At 33.2% G+C, this 15367-nt stretch overlaps 1 protein-coding gene across 20 annotated transcripts in view; it reads left to right on the forward strand.

Annotated features, from left to right (window-relative positions):
* BAZ2B (bromodomain adjacent to zinc finger domain 2B) overlaps window positions 1-15367 on the forward strand; it is a 321736-nt gene that overhangs the window by 231788 nt on the left and 74581 nt on the right. For 14 of the 20 annotated variants that reach the window (XM_058694256.1, XM_058694274.1, XM_058694265.1 and 11 more), the window contains 4 exons: window positions 769-829; window positions 1615-1723; window positions 1974-2075; window positions 13418-13628. In XM_058694256.1, the coding sequence (XP_058550239.1) occupies window positions 769-829; window positions 1615-1723; window positions 1974-2075; window positions 13418-13628 (483 nt within the window). The remainder of the gene's footprint in view (window positions 1-768; window positions 830-1614; window positions 1724-1973; window positions 2076-13417; window positions 13629-15367) is intronic. The other 6 variants (XM_058694302.1, XM_058694318.1, XM_058694356.1 and 3 more) reach the window with 1 other exon arrangement.

Consider the following 15367-nt stretch of genomic DNA (forward strand, 5'->3'; position numbering starts at 1 on the left):
TTTTTTCTATTTGACCTTTTATAAACTTCCAGAGGTCTTCATTAAAAGTTTTTACATGAATTCCAAAAGGACTTTTTATTTCTATTTTGGTAGCTAAGGAAATATAGAGATATATAGTAAAATATCATGTTGTTTTATTTATTTCACTCTTTTCTTACAAATGTCTGGTTTTGCTTTCATTTGCCACAGTCCAGTATGATAGTCTGCTAATTTAAGAGGCGCGTATTTGCATTTGTGAAACTTAGTCATTGTCTATAAAGAATTTTACATGTAATCATAATCCTATTTGTCCCTTAGGTTTAAAGACCTGGTAGTAGTTTTGACTATGGATTTATACGAACATAGATGTATAGTATTTTTAAGTGTATGAGCCAGCTGTTGAAATTTTTCAGCATCTTAAAAAAGTCATATTCTCAAAGAAAACAACTGTATCTGGTTTTCTGAAACCTCTGTCTTCTATTTTCCTCCTCCTTCTTTAGCTATTTCTTTAAATACAAAATGAGAGGAAAGCTACGTATTTTTGTCTTCCATTGTATTTTCTTTAGAAAGACCAGTTATTCTGTCATGCAGACCAAAGAAGGAAAAAAGGCCTCTATTTGATACAGTGTTTTATTGAAAATCATCTAAAAATAACCTACAAGTTGCAGAAAGACATTAAATGATTCAAGTCATTAAGATATATTATTTAAAGAAAATTTTCAAAACTATCAAAAAATTATCATCTGTACAAGCTAATCTGTTATGTTAACTGGCTGAATTTTCTTGAAGGCACTTCCAAAAGGCGAAGAGTAACAGATGAGCGCGAGCTGCGTATTCCTTTGGAATATGGGTATGCAAAGTAGGATTTCTCTCGTTGCCTTTCCTCCACATATGTGTGCATGTTTGATTTCTCACTCTCTGCTGTTAGTAAAAGAACTGAATAGACTGCATGGTATTCATTAGAGCAGAAGAGCCAGAGCAAAGGGCAAAGAAGTTAATATATTAGAAAACTGAAATTCAGCCGAACTGCAGTGTTTAGGTATGGCGCATCTGGAATGGAATCACACAGTCAGGTGGGACTAGGACTGAAAAAGAAGCAAGCAAGAGAGAGTCATTGGCAAAGGGCTGGGACACAGTTAAGAGTATAAGAGGTTTTTGTGAAGATGGGGTTAAAGGACAGTAAAAGCCACTATGGCAAAACTGGGGGGACTTGCCCAGAGTTTGGCTAAAATGGTTTAGGTGGAACTGAGACTGTTTACATTAGAAGTACATGATCCCCGAGGAGCAGAGAGCCAAGTTCACTTTACTCTTTTCACTTAAAGCTTTTCAGGTGTAAAACATCAGTACACATTGACACATTACTGAATTGGTCTGAAAACCCAAAGTAATACCAGTTAACGATTTCTAAGAAATTTAATGGAGTTTAATATTTGTTAATTGGGTCTGATTAATTTTTCATTGAATTACTTAGTTAATCAAAATAATGATAAATGTATCTGAGTCGTATGATTAGGGACTTATATTTCTTTTATTTGTATTTTTCCTGCTGTCTAAAAAGCATGTGTTCTTAATTTTTTTTAAAAAAAGCTTTCTTAAAATTAAATATGTTATAACCCTCATTTCTGTTATGTGTAGCTGGCAAAGAGAGACAAGAATAAGAAACTTTGGAGGGCGCCTTCAAGGAGAAGTAGCGTATTATGCTCCATGTGGAAAGAAACTTAGGCAATACCCTGAAGTAATAAAGGTACATACTTTTCACCAAATAACATACATTTGGTGCCTATTACGCATGTTTATGGGAAAGAAAAAGTGCTCTCCTTTCTCAGAAAATATTCTCTTGTATGAGACTAATGTACTTAACCTAAAGTGATCTTCTCTAAACCCATAGCCCCTTGCTAGAATATGCAAAACATTAGTGTCCTGAAGAAAGCTATACATCAAAGCTGGGTTGTAATTATTAAAACCTGAAGTGGAAAAATATGTGATTTTTTCAGTATCTCAGCAGAAATGGAATAATGGATATCTCAAGGGACAATTTCAGCTTCAGTGCAAAAATAAGAGTGGGTGACTTCTATGAAGCCAGAGATGGACCGCAGGTATCCACTTTTTAAAAAGTACAGTCTTTAAAACAAAACGTAGTACCATAACCTAAATGAAGTAAATTTCACTACACTCTGGAGCATTGCCTTTTGTTAGTTAATTCATACAGCTATACATATAACTTTGTGGTTAACACACACCAAGGCTTCAATCCACTATATTCCAGTAACAAGGAGCTTTGACATAACAGATTTCTTTTTCAAATTTTTTAAGTAAACTTTTTCCTGTTTATTAATTTTGTCAACAGTTTTATAATTTATACAGGTATAAAAGTATCTGCGTGTTCACATGAAATATAGGAAAACATTAGTTCCCTGAAAGGTAAACTGACTGAAAGGTAAATTAATTTGAATAGGAAAAACATGCTGTTGGAAGTCAGTCCAGAAGGGAATAAAAATATGCCTTAGTTTTTTTGAAAGATCTTGTCCATCTGATTATGCCATGCTACATGATCCATTTTTACGGTGGGGGGGAGGGTGGGCAGAGGGAGGGAGGGAGGTTCCTTAATATTAGGAATGTAAAATTTCTGCTTTTTACAGAAATTTAATTTTTTAGTTAATTATATACATTTCTGAAAATATCACCATAACTCCCTTTTTGCTTATGAGTTAAGTATACAGCCTTACCAATCAGCACAAAGAACCCACTGTAGAGACTTCATTTCCTATATGTTTCCTTTATTGTTTTGCTTTTGTTTCTTACTTGGATTCAGCTGCATATGGTTAACTGTTTGCTTTAACTTTATCGGCTCCATTGAAAGAGGTCCTAGTTAAGGAGTGAGGAGACCATTCTTGTTCACCCATGAAATAGTTCTGTGATTTCAAACAACATCAGAATAATGCCCCCTTTTCCTCAATTTCTTTGTCCGCAAAATAAAGGCAATAATAATTTTACTTCTGCCTCCTAGGATTATGGTGAGGTTAAATGAGATCATATGCATGAAAATGTTTCAAAAGGTTAAATTGCTCAGCCAACTGCAGTTGATATTTTCTTTCTTGATTCAATCTTTCTCCCTTTTGGCCCATTATAATGCACAGAAAGAAATTTTTTTCTGGCAATAAATATTTTCTAGTGTGAGTGGGCAGTTTTTCCATCATATCTTACCCTCTAATTTTATAGTTAGAGAAATAAGAAAGGCCTTCCTAATTCTGCAGGAGATTTATTTTGAGAGCTCAAAGATTAGGGGAATTTTCCAGGATCATACAGTCTCAACCAGGCAGAGACATAACTAGAACTCAGGGTTTCTAACAGTGTTCTTTTACATTCAACCCATTACCTATTTTTTATTATTGTCCATGACTTTTTAAGGGACAAGTTATGTCCAAGTCCACTTGTTTCTTTCCTGGTAATTCTAAAATGCCAAAATAGATTTATTTGAGGCTTAGCTTCTTTCCTGAAATATAGTCTAGAATTTTTCTCTTTTTATTTTTTAAACTTAAAAAAATGTTTAACTTAAACTAAATCTGCCACCAAACAGATTTTCAGAATTTTGGAGTTATTTTACCCACTTCCATATATGCTGGATCAGTTTCTTGTCACAAAAAAATGTTAGAAGACAATAATTTATTTAAAAATTCGAATCATTCTTTAATCTTTTGGCTCATGTTATCAAATCTTTACTTGTCTTATTTCTGCCAAAGATATCCTTATGTTTTTAAGTTAAATAGATTTTTGTTCTGAGAGAAAAGCTAATTACTGTTCAATACATAAAGGATTTTTAGTTTTGTATCAGTGATAATTAGACTTAATCTATAAAGCCTCATTAAGCAGAGTAAAATGTTCTTTGACATCCATTCACTTTTTATTAAGCATAATCAGTGTTTTCCAAATGCATATTATTTTGTTGAGAGATCAATTCATCAAGGAAATATGATGAATTACTAAATCTAGAATATGTTAAGCTGCCAACATTTCAGTAGATTGCTCAGGGAAAATATTAGCAATTTTGAGAGCACTTCTGTCAGTTTAAAAAAATTAGGAAGTTGGATTTGTTTTAAGATACTTTCAGAGAACAAAAATTAAAGGTAAGTAACCCAAAAAAGTTTAGTTAATTAATTAGAGATACATATAGTACATACAGTTGTAGAACCGTATACATTTCCATATATGATCAAAATGTATAAGATATAGGTAATTAGAAATGTATATAATTATGTAAAATTTTCTATGAAAATGAACAAAGATTATAGATTTTTGTTAGAGAAACTATGATCTGTAATAATTTGATATGCCTAAACTTTGTAGAAGATGTAAAATATAGTTTGTCCAAGCCACTGTTGCTATGCAGAGATGATCTGTATGTGTTTACAATATGTCTGCCTTTATACAAATTCTAGAAAGGGAATGATGACTGTATATATACTGAAAAACAAAACTGCATATTGGAAAGACTGAGAAGAAATTTGTCAAAATTTTAATGATAGATGTAATGATTGGTGATACTAATGGATCATTTTTTTTCTTTTTACTTCTTACAAGTTTCACATTTTCTAAATTTGCTTGTATTACATACAACGTGAAAAGCAACTTTCAATTAAATAAATACATATGGTGCGCCTGGGTGACTCAGTCAGTTAAGTGTCCGACTTTTGGTTTTGGCTCAAGTCATGATCCCGTGGTTTGTGAGTTCGAACCCCACGTCAGGCTCTGTGCTGTTAGTGTGAACCCTGTTTGGGATTCTCTCTCTCTCTCTCTCTCTCTCTCTCTTTCTCTTTCTTTTTTCTTTCCTTTTTCTTTCTCTGCTCTTTCCATGCTCATGCTCTCTCTCTCTCTCTCAAAATAAATAAATAAATTTAAAAAAATAAATACTTCAATCCCTTCTAATAAAGCTAAGCATTCAGTTTTCCAAAGGCATGGAAGTTGTACATAATGATTTCAGATATTACTGCTACAGTTTTCCAAGCCCCATTTATCTATTTTGGGTGTTTAATATTTGCAGATTCATTGCTATTCTTAGTCCCTTTCCTAAACATTTGCATTGGAAAAATAAACTTTCTCCATCATATTTTTCCTTTTCCTCTTAACTTATCAAAAGTATTCAATATTAGTTCTGTAAGTTGTTATTTTGCTCAAGGCATTTCAAAAATTTCAACAGTGGTAATGCAAAGCTCTATATTTTTTTTACAAATGAAATTAATGGAGTTTCTACTAGAAGATAATTCGCGTCTGCAATAGAGAACCATGGTTTTTTTGTAGCAGTTATTTTTCAACTCAAGATTATTTCTGAACTTAAGAGAGAGTATGCATATATTTATTAACAGCAAGCATCTGAAAATATTGACTAACTTTGGATATAATACAGTGGGATGAGAGGTATGAGAACTTACATTTATTGAAGTTTAAGTAAATTCATCATTAAAGGACAATCTAATGATTACTTTCAAAAATAAGAAAGCAGGGTGCCTGGGTGGCTCAGTCAGTTAAGCATCCGACTTCAGCTCAGGTCATGATCTCACTGTGAGTTTGAGCCCCATGTTGGGCTCTATGCTGACATCTCAGAGCCTGGAGCCTACTTTGGATTCTGTGTCTCCCTTTCTCTCTCTGCTCCTCCCCCACTTGCACTCTGTCTCTCTCTCTTAAAAATAAATAAATGTTAAAAAAATATTTTTTTAAAGTAAAGAAAAGCCTTTAATTCAGAGTTGACACAAGAGATGGTGAGAAAAGACTCTATTCATTATCAGTGTTATTTATTTCAGTCTATAAATGTGGTAAATATTTATAGAATCAGCTACTTGTCAGTATCTATTGATACTTAACATGTCAAACACTTCCTACAGGCTTCTATAAAAACTGTGATTTTAGGGATAATAGGCTTCATGGAACAAAATGAACAATATTATAAGGCCATGGTTTACTAGCTGGCTACCTTCTATGTTAGCCAGTGAAACCCTTTTGAAAAGAGTATAAGGTAAATAAATTTTTTATAGATTTCTGCTTCATCACATTATGAAGAACTTATTGAACCTAACGTTTGTCATTGTTTTCATTTTATTTTGGTTTTGGGTGTCAGGATAATAAAAAGTAAGGATGAGCTAGGCATACATTGGTAAATATAAAATAAGATTTTTATTTACCTAAATATTATATTTAGGTAAAAGAGTATTCATATTTTATTAGGAATATATGAAGGCTTCACAATAAATTATTAATGACATAGATTATTTGAAATATATGATAATCTACTTTGAAAAGTATTGTTGTGAACTGCAGAGAAGAAAACATTTAAGCATAAGTATAATGATAAAATTATTTTTCAACCAGTATGTTCACATGCATAGACTAATGAATGTTTACTGTATTCAGGCTGTAAAAAAGAAAAAAAAAGAAAGAAAAAGAACGATGCACAGAAGGAACGAGTTAAAAGTGATTTAGAAAATATTGCTTTTCTATTTGAGATGTATATATTTTTAAAAGATATATATATATATATTTTAATGGCATAAGACCATGAGAAAAGAAAGATATTTATTGTTCTTACTGAAAAGAACCATTTTTCTTAGTCATTTAATCAATAAATATTTGTGGCAAATACTTAATGTGCCAGGCATTTTTCCCCAAGGTAAATTTTCCTTAAAGGCATTTACCATAAAGAAAACGGTGAACACATTTCACTACAGAAGTGAACTTGAAGGCCTGGCTTTGAAAAAACAAAACAAAGCAAGTGTTTGTAGAGAAACTAAAAAGTACAAAAGAAATAAAAGTTACAATTACTGGCTTAAAGAGGTAAAACACTAAGTACAATGCTATCAAGTTAAAATCAGGGTTTTATTAGTAAGGAATTTAGGGACACTTCACAATAAAGCAGACAACATACAGTCTCTGGCAAAGATTATAATGCTGGTAATTATTTCATATAAGTAAAGAACAAAAGATTGGGAGTCAGCAACCAGGGTTCTAATTCAACTCTGCTGTTAACTGTCACACCTAATGCAACATAGCTGTGGGGCTATATGGACACTGAGAACATGAAAGATCAGTACCAGAAATATAAAATACTGAAAATTTATGTCACTAATCTACCAGGTAGGATTTCTGATGGCTAGGCAAGGGCCTATACTAGGAGGCCAACCGTATGAATCCAAGTGTGGAGTTAAGGAAGTATTTGAAGGTCGTGACTCTTAGAGGGTAATCTACTGTGAGTAACTGGAAAGCAGGGCCAGCCTTGTGGAACAATTGTATCAAACCACATCTTTCTCACTGGTTTTTAATAGGTGATACCCATCTCCCAGGAGATAATCTTACTCTTTCACATCTTTGAAATGCTATTTAGTATATGATATTAATAAACTATATGATTACAGTGGATTAAGAATCCCTAATGCTGTAAAGTTCATGGTACATAAAGTTCTCACTACCTGCTTCTGGCACCATAAAGTAGCCAAATATAGACATAATGCTAAATTATGAAATAAGCATAAGGAAATTCAACAGAACTTTGATTTTTCTCATGATACTAGCTTTAGTGTTTTCTTAAAATAGGAAGTCCTGTCAAAAATATTTGATGCCTCACTTTGCCTGTGCTCTTAAGATTTTTTCTTAGACTCCTGTCAGATAATTCAGCATCCTATGTTGCTTTGAAAAACTGAAACCTACTTTTCTAGGCCTTAGTATCCTCACCTGTGATGTGCAGTATATATACCATAGTTCTTTAAGATCAATTCCCTTTTAGGTATCACATTCTAAAAGCTTTTTTATAAACTAATTATTGGGAAGTAAAGTATTCTGAAAGTACACTTACAAAGAAAAAGTAGTGAAAACATCAGTTTTGTTTACTTGAACTGTGGTTAAATTTACTGAAAACTAGCCTGAAATCAATTTGGTAAATGATCAATTCACTGAATGACTAACAAACCTAAAATTGACAGATCAAATATCTTGCTCCAGCTTTAAAATCTTCACCTCAGCTGTTTTACTACCAGAGTCAAAGACTGGAATAGAGAAATAGGTCCCAATCCAGAAAAATAAGAGTAAAATTTATCCATTCACTTATATAACATTGAACATTGGAGAAGTATTAGGCATCTCCAATATTAACATGGGAAATTGACTTTTAGTGGCCCAGCACTGCAAATCCATGCTGAAATTGCTGCAGCAAAGTCTTGGTGATATAAAAACTTAAAAAAAACAAAAACAAAATCAGTGACTTGGCAAATAGATTACTCAGTGAATTGACTTTTGGTGGACTGGTTTTCTTCTTTTACTTACATACTCTTTATCCCCTAAATAAGTCAGCCTACAAGTATGTAAAATCAAACAAAATGGGAGCAACAAAACAAAAATAAAGATAAACTCCGATATAAAATTGAAGCAGGAATGAGACTTGAGAATACATTTCATTAAAACTTGAACATATTGCTGGTAAACCACAAATTGACATTAGCTGCCAGTAAAATGTAGGATCCTAGTTAATTACACAATTCAGTGTAAAGGAAAAAACGAGTAAATTGCTCATGAGATGTTCAATAATACTTTGGAGTATCATTTATGAAGAATAATGGAAACGTTGAGATACAAAATCATATGTAGATTCAATTTCATATAATTTTTGAATTTCTGAATATAGAAAACATTTTTAAATTATTCATTTAAAATAAATGTTTTTTTTAAGCTCTATTTAGTTTTTAAGATGTAAAATACCTGAGAGTAATGATTTTATTTGCAGGTTTTCTCAAGTATTTTTTCATCCTGTATCTTCAGTTTGTTCAGGATGAAAAAAGCCTCACTATCATTTCCCTTTTCCATGTTACCTAGAGACCCCTCCCAACTTTAATCACCTCTCTGGTCTCCATTCAGACTTTTCTCTTTCATATACAGGTAGTCCTCCCTCCTGAAAGACCAATGTAGTCACCTTTCTTTCCAACTCTAATTCTCAAGCCCTAATTCAGACCATCATTATTTTTTTTAAGTGGACAATTCCGACAACTTCTTGTCCCAACCTCTAAACCCTTTTTCAAATTTATTACAACTCAGCACGGTACATTAGAAGATTCTCATTTACCTTTAGAGACTGTTATGTCTTGTACAAAATAGGTGCCTCAACACAAGTTTATAAAACCTTACAGCCTTTTTAAAAAAAAATTTTTAATGTTTATTTATTTTTGAGAGAAAGAGTGAGACAGAGCATGAGCAGGGGAGGGCCAGAGAGAGAGGGAGACACAGAATCGGAAGCAGGCTTCAGGCTCCGAGCTGTCAGCACAGAGCCTGACCACGAACTGTGAGATAATGACCTGAACCGAAGTCAGATGCTTAACCAACTGAGCCACCCAGGCACCCCAAAACCTTACAGTCTTATATTTTACTTTTATAGTGCATTGCAGACAATATGGTGTAGTATGCTTATTATTTTGTTTAGTCTTCTGAAATAAAACATAAATCTTTTTTCTTCTCTCTGTAGTATTTATAGAAATGAAGGTGTTACTGCTAAAGTTTGAAATTAGTAACTCTTGAAAGCAGAATAATGTAAAATAGGCAATCTGTCACCATCCCCATCGTGTTGATCATCTGTTTTCTTTGTATCCATTTTCTTTGTATCCGTGTCTTAGTCAAGAAAGATTATTTTCAGGAGCCATTTACTATGTTAGTCTTAGAAATTAAGAAAAAATAATACGCTAACTCTCTTGATGCATAATTTTTTATTGACAAAAAAGCTTATAGCATATGAATCAAGTGATATAAATTCTGTTTCCTTTTTCTAAAGAAACATTCATCGAGAAAAATACTTTTTCTTTTTCCTTCTCACTTATTTTGACTACTCCATGAATTAAGGATGTATTTTAAGCTTCAGGTTTTCCTTACAGTCTATTTCTCGTTTTCTGAAACCCAGGAGTCAGAAGACTGTATATGTAGCACAATATATGCAGTTCCCTTAACAAGTATTTACTTTATAAATTCCGAGGGCAAAAATGTAAATGAAAATGTCACTATATTTGGTAAATTTTGGACACCAACATAATCTATTCCTTTCTTGACGTAGGTATGTTTTCCTAGCTGAATAAAACATAACTATGTAAAAATTGTAACTGAATAAAAAAATAAATTGATAAAACCCTTTAAATTTTGGCTTAAGTTGACTTTATGATTAATAAGATAGTTTAAAAACTGAATGTAGATTCCTTTACAGACTCTTTTATTAGTCTCTCTCTTCTCCAAGTGTCACAAATGTCACTTCTCTATTTTTCAATTTATGTGATGCATACTGCCTTGGTGCCTAAAAGCATAACAGAAAAATGAAAATCTAAACGAATCAAAAGCTTCCCATACTGGTAAACATAAAACTGTTTTGATGACTTTCTTCTCAGTGGTTTGTGGCATTAAAATGCAGTTCATAGAACTGTTGTTCCTATTGACTTCATTTGAAATCTGAGGAAAAAATGTTTACTTCCTTCAGAATTACTTTGTAAAATTAGGGGTGCCTGGGTGGCTCAGTTGGTTAAGCATCCAACTTCGGCTCATGTCATGATCTTGAGGTCCGTGAGTTCAAGCCCCACATCGGGCTCTGTGCTGACAGCTCAGAGCCTGGAGCCTGTTTCAGATTCTATGTGTCCCTCTCTCTCTGCCCCTCCCCACTCACTTGCTGTCTCTCTCTCTCTCTAAAAATAAACATTAAAAAAGATTTTTTAAAATTATTTTTCACATGAGAATTACTGCAAATAATTAGTATAGATATTATTTTTAACATACAAATATGGGTTATATGCATTTGGGTTTTTTGACACAATTCTTCTGTGACACAATCTTGGACATGCATGCTTTTGTAGCTGAATATTGTTGTCAGTCACTTATCAAATATAAAAACATCTTTGTAACATCAATCAATTACATGTAGAGGTTAAGAGCCCAGGTTTTAGAGTGAGATAGTCCTAGGTTCAAAATACAGTTCTATTCCTTGTTGCCTCTGTACCTCAGGAAATTATTTAACCTTACTGGGTGTGAATTCCCTCAGTTGTAATGTTGGAACAATAAAACCCACCATATTAGAAGTGTTGTGAACATTAATGTATTGAAAATGCCTGGAACAAAGCACAGTGCTTGCAATGTGGGATGTAACTTTCATCCAGGATGGTAGCAGGAGTAGTATTTGTATTTTTAATGCCCATTGAATGAGATAATCAAGATTTCTTGCCCCAGATTAGAAATTATGGAATAAAAAGTAACAACTTTTTATTGTTTTTGGTTGCAGAACTGACTACAGTGGTTCAAGCTAAATTCCTAGTTTAACATTCTTTTAAGAAGAAAGCACATTTTGAAAATTTCCTTAACCTTCATATTAAAGGAATTATCTCTCTCTCTTTACGTTTATTTATTTATTTTGAGAGAGAGGGAGAGAGCATGTGCAAGTGGGGGCAGAGCAGAGAGGGGGGGAGAGAGAATCCTAAGCAGGCTCCACACTGTCAGTGCAGAGCCTGATGTGGAACTCTGAACCCACAAACTGTGAGATCATGACCTGAGCCAAAGTCAGAGCTTAACTGACTGAGCCATCCAAGCGCCCCTAGAGAAATTATCTCTTAAAAAATTACATAACAGGGGCACCTGAATGGCTCAGTTGGTCAAGTGTTCAACTCTTGATTTCAGCTCAGGTCATGATCTTCGGCTGTGCTGACAGCACAGAGCCTGCTTGAGATTCTCTCATACTCTCCCTCTGCCCCTTACACACACACACACACACACACACACACACTCTCTCTCTCTCTCTCTCTCTTTCTCAAAATAAATGTTTTTAAAGAAGAAGTAAGAAATAAAACTATTTTGAAAGGGTGCCATTCTTCTATCTGAACGTATTACTTTAGACAATAAGAAGGTAATATAACAGTGTATTTGTTTTGATTGACATATTGAGGATAATAAAAACCAGACTCAGATTGTATCTATGCACTGAGCAGGATTATTCCTATAATGCATTAGCATTATGGTAGTTTATGTGTTTCTCTTGGTGACTTATAATGGGAAATCTCAAATATGTAATATATACGATGTACCCATCATCAGCTTTAGAAATCATATAGCCAGTATTGTTTTACATATGTCCCCATCTGCTTCTACTTTTCCATTTGCTGAAGCAAATCTTACACGTCTTGTTTTATCTGTAAAATATTCAATATGTATCTCTAGAAGATAAGGACTCTTGTTTTCTACAAGAGTACCATTATCACACTTTAAAATTATGATTTCTGGATACCATCAAATGTTAGGCATTGTTCACAGTTTCAGTTCTTTAATTATTCTAATTTTCTGAAGGTTTTATATTTGAATCAATATTTAGATAAAATGTATTTGATACATCTTTTAAGTCTCCTTTAATCTTACAGTTTTTTTTCCTTAAAATTTATTTCTCAAAAAAACCTGAGTAATTTGTAGAATTTCCTACAGACTGAATTTTGCTATGTAGTTTAACATACACTTCTTATCCTATTTTTCCTGTAAAGTTATAGTAATTAGGTCCAGAAACCTCATCACATTTAGGTTTGATTCATTTGGTAGAGGGCAAGATGAATTTATAGATGATGGAGTGAACCCCCATTAGAGGGCTGATGTTTACCTAGTGGTCTCTCTTTCTGGTGATTGACAACCATTCAGGTTCAATGCTTAGATCCCTGAATTCATCAGGTATTACACAATGCTGGTATTCTAACTCTTACATTCCTTCTTGATTTATTATCTGTAATATTTCTTTTTTTTGTTTGTTTAATGTTTATTCATTTTTGAGAGACAGAGCATGATGGAGTTGGGGGGGGGGGCAGAAAGAGAGGGAGACACAGAATCTGAAGCAGGCTCCAGGCTCCTAACTGTCGCACAGAGCCCAACTGGGGCTCGAGCCCATGGACCATGAGATCATGACCTGAGCTGAAGTCAGACACTTAAGGACACTTAATCAACTGAGCCACCCAGGCATCCCTGTAATATATCTATAAAGAGAAACTTCCTTCAGTTATTTGGATAGCTTCATGCTTGGTTGAACTGATAATACATGAAAACAATCCATAGGGGTGTCATCACACAACTAATATTTTCAAATATCTGCCAACTTTATGGTCATTATAGTTTGGAAATGTGATTGGTATATCTCTATTTATGGGTTTATGGATACATGTGTTTATAAATATATTTTTATAGATCTAGATCTCTATTTAAAGTTGAAGTCATTAAAGTAAGAAAACCAAAGATATGCCAAAGGCCATGAACAATTATAGATATAAATTTAATTAAAAATTAAAATTTCTAAGCTTTATACTAGCTTTATAAATTTCAGAATATCTGAATTTACATAGAATTTTCTGACATGTTGATCACTTGTGTTTATTTTTCTTTTAATATATTATTTCTGTAAAATGTTAATTAAAAGGGAATGCAGTGGTGTCTTTTGAAAGAAGAGGATGTCATTCCCCGTATCAGGGCAATGGAAGGCCGTAGAGGAAGACCACCAAATCCAGATAGACAGCGAGCAAGAGAGGAATCCAGGATGAGACGTCGGAAGGGTCGGCCTCCAAACGTGGGAAGTGCTGAGTTTCTAGACAACACAGATGCCAAATTGCTAAGAAAACTGCAAGCTCAAGGTAAGAGATAGAATGACACTGTAATGATCATACTAATATGTCTCCGCATTTCTTATGTTTTTGAATATGAATGATACTGCTCTCACTTTCTGAAAAGTAGATATTTGTGTTAGAATAAAAATGAGAAAATAAGGAATCTCACTGGTAACTGGAGTTCTTTGATTAGGTAAGCTCCTTTCAAGAGCCATACTCATAAACACATCAGATCTTGTGTGTTTAGAATTACAAAGGTGGGGGATAAGCTTTCAAGGCTTGCACAGAAAGGGAATCACCCAGCACTTGGCACATGCCTTAAGGTGGTGCCAACCTTCTGGAAATTCTCATTTTAACAGCTCCCGATTCCTTGAGGTGGTACAAGGGAATAACTCCAAAATATGTGGATCTGTGGAGTAAATTTTCAGTCAGAGAACTCCAATTACTGGTAAGTAACCCCAGTCTTTTTAGTTTGGGTTCTTTGTAGTCTGGATATATCACATATATTTTCAAAATGGCCAACTAATAGATTTAAATCATAATTTATTTTAAGATCACCAGAAAGTGTTACTTTTCAAGCACAAAGTGCTCATAATAACCTCAGATGTATTGTAACTGAAAGCTACACATAAATTATCAACATGAAGTTACCATGCTATGTCTGACACAGAAAGCTGACTAAAATAAAAGAGTTCTATATGAGTTTGAGTAACTAGGTACAAATGTGAAGCCTCTTAAGGCTATCTGAATATACATCAAAAGAGATGTATTGGTGTCTTATATTCACAAGCATATATAAAAACATATAAATCAATATAAAATAAATGCTTAATAATAAAAATTGACTTGAAAGACTAACAGGATTTTACTTCTTTGCATGGTTTTTTTTTTTTTTTTCCGGAAGAAAAGCTTGACTTATTTCTCTTTATTGTAAACACTATCATAATATTGACTTCTTTGGAGCTGTTTTGTTTTTATTATAAAATAAACACCCACAACAAAACTCAAAGAATAGAATGCTTTACAAATAAGACACTCGTTCTCACTCACTTTAAAATAAAAGACACTCATGAGCGGCATCATTATTAACAGTGTTTTATAAATCCATCCAGAAATGTGTATTCACACTCCTACATACACACAGTCATGTGACACAATATATGTGTACATATACATATGTAATATATTGTATCATATATATCTTTTCATTTGTAAAATAGATGGGCTTATGTACATCCTATTCAACTTGCTTAATTTATCCACTTAATTTATTCCACCTAATTTATCTCGAACATATTTCTATATCTGCACTTAAAAATCAACCTTAGGCTTTTACTAGCTGAATAGTAAAGTGATGCCACATATGGCTCTACCATTACTTCAGTTAATCAGTCTCTTTTGATGACTATTTGAGCTGCTTCCCAATCATTGCTACCACAAATGGTCCTGCAATAAACACATATTACACATTTATTCATATCCTTCTATAGGTATGGCTATTTCATAGTATAAAATTGTAGAGAGAATCAAAGGGTATGTGCATTTTCAGTTTTGGAAGCTAGCAGGCAAATATTGTCTCCAAAAAGGTTGCGCTGATTCATAGTTCCACTGATGGCATGTAAATTAACTATCTGGCATGTAACTTAATGTCATATAAGTTTTTCTCTCTTGTATGTTAATGAATTTTTTTGATTTGCTTGTTTATGTATATATGTATGTATGTATGTATGTAATCTCTATACCCAATGTTGGCCTCAAACTCATGC

Source organism: Neofelis nebulosa, chromosome 2 (genome assembly GCF_028018385.1).
Source record: "Neofelis nebulosa isolate mNeoNeb1 chromosome 2, mNeoNeb1.pri, whole genome shotgun sequence".
NCBI lineage: Eukaryota > Metazoa > Chordata > Mammalia > Carnivora > Felidae > Neofelis > Neofelis nebulosa.